Source organism: Acanthochromis polyacanthus, chromosome 15 (genome assembly GCF_021347895.1).
Source record: "Acanthochromis polyacanthus isolate Apoly-LR-REF ecotype Palm Island chromosome 15, KAUST_Apoly_ChrSc, whole genome shotgun sequence".
NCBI lineage: Eukaryota > Metazoa > Chordata > Actinopteri > Pomacentridae > Acanthochromis > Acanthochromis polyacanthus.
The window spans coordinates 4965578-4973661 of NC_067127.1; the positions used below are offsets into that span (position 1 = coordinate 4965578).

General features: G+C 37.2%; 1 protein-coding gene across 4 annotated transcripts in view; it reads left to right on the forward strand.

The window, feature by feature from the left end:
• LOC110964064 (equilibrative nucleoside transporter 1-like) overlaps positions 1–4835 on the forward strand; it is a 58106-nt gene extending 53271 nt beyond the window's left edge. For all 4 annotated transcript variants that reach the window (XM_022212660.2, XM_051959497.1, XM_022212662.2 and 1 more), the window contains exons 12-13: positions 2284–2483; positions 3269–4835. In XM_022212660.2, the coding sequence (XP_022068352.2) occupies positions 2284–2483; positions 3269–3380 (312 nt within the window). In that variant the 3' untranslated portion in view covers positions 3381–4835. The remainder of the gene's footprint in view (positions 1–2283; positions 2484–3268) is intronic.
• The last annotated feature ends 3249 nt before the right edge of the window (positions 4836–8084 follow it).

Consider the following 8084-nt stretch of genomic DNA (forward strand, 5'->3'; position numbering starts at 1 on the left):
TTTAACCTCCTGGTTGACTCATATTTGTACATAATGGCATCGATATTTTGCTAGTTGAGCATATTTAAAATGCTCTAATTTCTTGAGTGACCAGTGGTTGAACTTTTAGAAAGGATTTTTGTTTATGATGACATTCTCCATATTGTGTAAAAAGAGCACATTAAAATACTTAGTGATGTCTGGTGCCGTCAACAGCAGACGCACTTCTTGCCAGTTTTAATGAGAGCTTTTGGCGACATCAAATGTTTACCCATGAATGAGTCATGGGAGAAATGGTGGAAAAACAAAAATTTCTCACAGTGAAGTTTTGTTGCTGAGATCAGAGGTTTGTTTTGGAGAGAAATGTGTGTGTTCTGTGTGAAGGAACGTGGCTAATTAGAGGTCTGAGAGAAGAGACAGTGGATTTTGAAGGTTTCCTGATTCTTCCGGTGGCAGCTGGGAGGATATTGAACCGCTAAGAAGCCCTCAGTGTCTGTAGAAGTCAGAAAATCATCATTTTTGCCTTTCTCCTGCTTCTGCTACAAGCTTTAGTAGCCATTTTAGGTTAATTTGGTCACCTATGAACCTGTTTGGCCCAGTCTTAGGATGTTGAGTATCTTTCCTGTCAGAGTGCATAAGCAGCCCGACCTCTTTCAGATTTAATTGTCCCAACTTCCACCTACATGCAAAGAACTGAGTGTGAGACAGTTTTCTTTATGCTAATGCATTAAACATCATAATTTCTTCTCCTTTAGTTTGAAAAAAGTTCACCTCGTTCCTGACGCGACAAAAATTCTGATCTTTTACAGCTTTATTTAGAAAATAACAAATGACCAAAGACTCTTCAGTAGTTCAGGGGAAGTAATCCAATCTAATCGAGTCGTTCTGCACAGAGTACAGTTGGCTGACCTGCGCAGGAATGCAGCTTCTTAGTGCAGATAACGGTAGTCAGCTGCTGCAGGACCATGTGAGTTTATTTATCATCATCAGACCAGGATCCCAACGGTTCCCTACTAAGGTGGTCTGTGACTCCAGGTTCTCTGGTCGGTCGTATCTTTAACCCTGTAAAGCCCACTGCTGCAAAAATACAACATCAGTTTTGTTTTTGTTTTTTATTATTATTTTTTTTATTTATATCTAAGTAAATATATACTATTTTTGCTACTTTTTTCTGTATTTGGGTTTTACATATATATATATACACAGAGAGAGAGAATATTTTTTAATTATTTTTTATTTATATTTAAACAAATGTAGATTATTTTACTCTTTTTTTCTATATTTGGGTTTTACAGATTATATAGATATATACATATAGAATATTTTTAATTATTATTTATTATTCATATGTACATAAATATATATTATTTTTGCAGTTTTTTCTATATTTGGGTTTACAGGGTTAAGCGAGTTTGTCCGTGTTTCTGCCACTAAGTGACATTTTGTTCTGTTCACTCTAAAAGTTGAATCAAGAAATTTATCATTGAACTAAACTTTGCCTCGAGACATTTAAAGACATTTTGCAGCTCAAAAATCTCACAAGAACAGCATTAAAGCAAACAGTTCTAGTTTTATGAACGGATTTTTTGTGCTTTATTCTGTTTTTTAGCATGTGGATATAGTTACTGATATCCAAAGGTAATAAATAAGATGCAAGTTTTTTTTTTTAAATTCTAAATCTATCTAGAACTTTTTTTGATTAGTTCTCAAAACCTTCTCCCTAAATACTCGCACCACAATAATCTATCCTGCACCTCAGTGTTTATGCAGTTTTTGTAGTTCATATATACAGTTTTTATGTATATTTTCTTAGTTTTTATAGAGAGAGTGTATATAGTCTTCCATTTCTGTATTTTTAAGTCTATTTATTGCATGCTGAGAGATTTTTCTAAATTGTTTCTCATTGTCTGTGTGATAATGACAATAAAACTGCTATTCTGTTCTACTCTGTGCTAAAAAAAAAACTTGTAAAAATGCTCATTACAAGTTGCATAAAACCAAAGTGGCACCTTCAGATTTTGTTTTATCTCAAAGCCACAAATAATACAGCTGATGTCATATTATTGAGCAAAAACAGATTCCTCTAATGTGTTAGAAACTAATGCAACCGTTTTACCTGGTTAAAACCTAAATGGTTCCAGTTTGTTCATTGTGCTGCAGTCACAGATTAGTCGTCTGTACATTCACACAGTCAGTGAGTATTTATAGCGTCTGTGGGGAAATAAAAGCACCCCAACGTGTCCTTCGGTGTTGCTCTGGAGTCCTTGTGTGTCCTCGTGGTTAACTGTGCGTTTCCGTCTCCAGCCGGGTAAAGACAGCATCTGGCTTCCTGTCCTGGTGGGTCTGCGGGTCGTCTTCATCCCTCTCTTCATGCTCTGCAACGTTCAGCCTCGCCACCTCCTCCCGGTGTGGTTTCATCACGACGCCTGGTACATCGTCTTCATGATCTTCTTCTCCTTCTCCAACGGATACCTGGCCAGCCTCTGCATGTGCTTCGGCCCCAAGTAAGGAAACACAGGACGCTGGAGATTTCCGCGTCTTGACAGAGTTATGCAATGATTGGTGTTGGTTTGTCTGTCTTTTAACAACTTAAATATAAACTTCTTTATCAATAAAAATGTCAGCGGTATATAAACTAGTTATTAACAGACGGGCAAATAAACCAACACTGATCATCACATAAATCCACTGAGGCTCCACTTCCTCAGTGGAGTAAAAACTTCACAAAAATATTTGTTTCATTCATATTTATCTGCATTTTCCATCTGTCTGCTTCATTCAAAGATTACTGCAAACGCAAACTGCAACTATAGCGCTTAGATTAAACATTTTACAACTTTTTATAAACTCAAACACCTTTAATGTCTTCTAAAGTGGTCTATTATGGGATGGCTACACCGTTAGCCGGTACCAGGACTGTCATAGCTAACGTTAGCTCTAATGCTAACAGCAACATGTTTTACATTGAGGTTGTCAGATGACTCTCAACCAGGCTTTTATCCAAGCTGCCAACAAGCTCAATGCGTCTCCTCTTCCTTCACTGTTCACCAAACTGTCTGATGTCGCTCAGTGCTTCTTCTTCACGGCTGGTTAACAGACTTTAGGGTCATTAGCGCCACCTACTGGGCTGGGGTGTTCATCAGTGTTACCGGTGTTATTTTTTCTGTCATTAATGAATCAAAATTAACACGTTAAAGCCCTGCTGTAAACCTGTTGTGTCCAGTGATGTGTTTTGCTGATGAACCTCCTTCATTCCTCCCTAACGGCCTCCATCTTGTCGTCTCTACAGGAAGGTGGCTCAGCACGAGGCAGAGACGGCGGGCGCCATCATGGCCTTCTTCCTATCCCTCGGCTTGGCGCTCGGAGCCGCCGTCTCCTTCGCTTTCCGGGCCATGATCTAAAGCATCCCGTAGAACCTTCAGTAGACGTAGATTCGACCTCCACACCCTCCGACAACCTCCTCCGACATACCAGAGAGGAGCCAGAACAGCCGACCAGAAGAATGGGGAACTTCAGTCTTCCACAAATTTTATTTTCCTACAAACTCAGCAGCACGAGGCGTCAACTTGTGCTTCTCCTGTTTGCCGGGGATGCTGTTAATCGATCAGACAGCTTGATTGAGTGCAGATCAAAACCAAAAGTGTTAAGTCAGTCGTAATGCAAGAGAGAGCAATAATTATTCAAGGTGTGTTTAACGAAGACGACCAGAGAGTTACAGCCTCATTCATAAAATGTCTTCCTCACAAAATTCTACTAAATAGTAACGTTAGATAGCAATAACGCTTTTATCACTAAAGTGCTTACCTTTCTTTGGAGCCATCAAATTCTTAGACTCCTATAAAACATTTTTGTAAATAGTCTAAAACACATTTTTATAAATTAGGCTTTTAAATGCCGCCGTTTGAGTTTAATTTGAACGCTGTGATCGTTAAGTGTTTTTTTTTTTTGCACATCAGACATGAAACGCGAATCGCTCTGGACTGCTGCAGGTTTTTTAATCTGATTAAGCCAAATACACAAAGACAACGTGGGAAAAAGATGAACTTTGAAGGGAAGTCATGACCCATCAGACGGCCAACAAAGCGCCCCGCCGCCCCTCTCTGCTTTCACTGTTTTCATCGGGGTTTTTTTTCAACCTTCTTTGTAACAAATGGAAGAAGGTAAGGATGGACTGAATCCTAAAGACGAAGTTTTAATCTGTAAACTGTCTGGAAACCTTCCTGCTGAATCTTCATGGTCTTAGCGAGCGTTTGTAGTTTTAGTTGAAGTTGTTTGCTTCTGTTTGTCTGAAAACTTCCTGTTCTGCTTCAGTTTGACTCCAACATCGAGTCGTATTGTCTGTGGAGGTTTTAGACCACATGTGAAGTGTTTTCTTTTACTGATGCTGCGTTTTCCTGATAAACATGATGGATTTTGCAAGCATGTATTTTGAAGGCAACGTAAATATGCAAAAATATGGAAAAAAGCAGCTGTCAATGAAATGAAATGTGCCATTGAGAGTGAGTTTTTAAAACCTCATTCTGTGACTTCAGAATGATTTTCTCAAGTTTTATACCAGGATCAGTTTTAGGATGTCTTTGAGTTCACTGTGTAGATAACAGGCCTGTCAGTGTTATGTTTTTGTTTATTTGCATTGTTGTGGCCTTTTGATGCTTTTTGTTTTTTAAAGTCTGCTTTAAATGGACACATTTTTCATACCAGTAGCTGTTTACATCCTAACAGCCTGCTGATTTTAAAGCACAACGTTGGTCTGTTCTTCTGTACTTTGTGTTTTGGTTCATATGGGACATTCACCGTTAAAATGTTACTTCAAACTAAAACAGTTCTGGGATACAAATAAATGTGTATTTTTAAGACTCTGGCTCCTCCTGTTGGTCGTTCTTGGTAATGCAGTGATCATAGACCTGACTCTTTCAGGCCAATATTTGAGGTTTTAGCATAGACTGTATATAAAGATGGATGTAGCATCTGGCTCCAAAATTGAAAGCCACCCGGAAGTGTCAAAAACTTGCAATATCACGCCGTACGCTAGGGTTGGCTCCAAAAAGCTTTTGCTCCATAGACCCCAATTCATTTTTGGAAAAAAATAAAATTTGATAGACTGATGTTCTACAGCTCAGGATTTTTTCCCCATTAGTTTTCATGGTCAAAATGAGAGATCAGGTGGCCGATCTTAAAATAAATCAATACTGAATTTTAAATAAATCGTTAAAGTTGGTGGAGCCAGGGGGCGTGGCTATACTTGATTGACAGTCCCATTGACTGGTCCTGCCCCGAGTTGCTCTCCGGTCGAGCCTGTTTGATGACGCTTTTTACATCACTGACTCCAAAAAATCCAAAATGGCTACCAGGAAGTAGCAAAATCCGGGCTTCATTTTCTCGGCGTTGAAACCAACGGGTGACACAGTTACTTCACGCCTGGGTTTTAGGTGGAATATTCCTTTTAACCAGCCCCTCAGGATTTTTGGTGGAATGTTCCTTTAAGGTGGATGTGTGAGGACCTTGTAGGTGGAATACTTCCTGAAACCAACCTTTTAGGTCAACATTCAAAGATTTAAGGTGGAATATTCCTTTAAACCAACCTAAATTTCATGTTTTGATCATTATCAAGTGAGAAACCTCAATCCAGAATCCTCATAAAGACGTTTCAGATTTATGCTGCTGTTATTTGTTTAGTTCAGACTAAATGACAGAAATCCACAACTGTAATTTTATTTCAGGACTCGGTTATTAAATGTCAAAACAATCCATGTGACTCTAAAAACTCAACAGCTTTCCAAACTCTGAGATTAAACTCTCCACAAGGACCCAAAATAAGTTGGACTGAAAAGTTTGGTCAATAAAAAAGACAAAAACTAATATTTTCAGCTGAACTAAAGACAGACTTTGTGATTTTTCTGCTCACATGTTGTGTTGTTGTAAACTTACTCTTTCAAATAAATACCCTCCTAACCCCCTGGAAACCAGCGTTTGTTTGTTTTTGCTCCTCGGCGACTCTAGACAGCTGGTTGTAATGTTTTTTGAGTAACACACCATACTATGACGTTTTTACAGTCAAGGTTCTACTATGGAACCAGTTTGACTTGCTCAGGCGTTCTATGTGTCTAAGAGATTTCAGGGATCAGAAGGTGGTTTTCAACTTTCTTTGTTAACTTTCTGCTTCAAATTTAAACTAAATTTCCTTCACTAAGCCAGTCCTCTAGACGTCCAGTAAGCTGTGTTCCTATTGGCTGTCCAGGTGGCTGTTTGGTGTCATCAGGAACACCTGAGCAGCTCAGTGTCTTCCTGCTTTATGTCTGCAGTCAAACATTTCCTCTTCTTCTCTTCACTAAACCGGGTTTGGCTCCGTTTCTTTAGTTTGTTCTTTAGGCGTTGGCTTGCAGCTTCCAGCAGTAAAATCCTCTTTAATGTGTTTCTTGGTGTGTTTTAGGGCTTTGTACTGGATAGTAGTCTTGGTAAATGTGGTTCTTTAGCCACAGTTAGCACATGGTGCTAATGTGTGCAGTGATTAGTGGGTTTGGTGCAGCTGAGTTGTGTCTTTATCTTGGCTGTAGTGAGTCTTTAGAGGTTTTTGGTCAGACACATTCTGTATTCTTGTTTGTGAACCAATGTTGGTTGTCCAGAAGGTAAGAGTTCCTGTCCTGATTCTCTGTTTAAAGAGCTTCTCTGGTAGGCTGCAGGAGACTTTAGCGTTTGGGTTGTGCTAGTTTGGTTTTTGTACGGTTTCATTTGGACGACTATCTTGAGGCTTCTCCATGTGGTTTAGTGAGGTTTTCTGGAACAGTTCTACAAAGGAACCTGCAGCAGAAGAGACTTTGAGAGTTTTTAGGACGTTCTGGAGACCAGACTTTAGAGCAGCACAAACATTTGTCAGCAGTTTGAGCAGGAGAAGGTGAGCTTCAGAGTAGAAATGAGAAGGAAACCTTGTTGACCCGTGTGGTGAGGTCCTGTACCAAGAGTTTGAGCAGGTTGTGAAGAGTCTGTAGTTCTTTGGTCTGAAAGCACCAGAAGAGTCGACTCATTAAAGGAGAAAACGGGAGATATTGTTGGTTCTTTTGTTGCTCTGCAGTTTCCTTAGACTGAACATCAAGTTTCTGTTTTAAATGATTTACCGTGTGAACCCAAGAAGACTTCAATAAATTCCCTCCATCCCCTGAACACGACATATTTTATTACAATGTTAAATCTTTTTTTTAATAAGTTTGAGTTTTAATCATAGCTTTAGCATAATTTTTCTCTTTGCTTGTAGTTTTGTCATCTGTATGAAAGGTGCTAAACAAAGTTGAATTGATAAACTGAGTAACTGATGAACTCATGATTGTGACATCAGAAGTATTTTCATTGTGGTTTAAGGGTTTGTTTCATTTTTAAGGTTGGGGTTAAAATCTTGACAGAGAAAGATTAAAGAAACAAACTACATTAAAAAAGTAATTAAATCAAAAGAAAAAACATTTAACATAAAATTCTTATAGAAAAATAAACCTTAAATACAATTAAATTATATTAAACAGACAAAATAATTACATAATTAAATAGAAGCTACAAAATGTAATTATGAAATTAAAAACATTTTTAGACAAAAATAAACATTAAAGATGAAATATTTTTAGATAAACCTTTTAAGAAATGCAATTAAACAAGAACAATATTAAACATAAAAAAAATTAAAAAAACATTTAATTACATTAATAACCTTTAAAAAGATAAAACATTTAATTGAAAAATGAAATGTTTAATTTGAAAATTAAATCTTAAAGACAATAAAACTTTAAATAGGAATTAAACAGAAAATACAGTGAAGTATTTAAAAAGAAAATTAAACATTAAAAGGTGGTAAAAAATTTAAAAAGAAAAACTTTAAAGATTTAATCAAAAAATTAAACATTGGGAAAGAAAAGGAAACAAGCCGATAAAACATTTGAAAAAACAACAATTAAACATTAAAAAGACAAAACATTTCAAAATCAAATCAGACATTAGAAAAGAATAAAATGTGACAAAAGAGTAAAACTAAACATTTAAGAAGACAAAACATTTGAAAAGACACCAGTTAGACTTTAAACAGAAGAGATGATATAATAATCAAAAAGAGCAAAAACAGATAA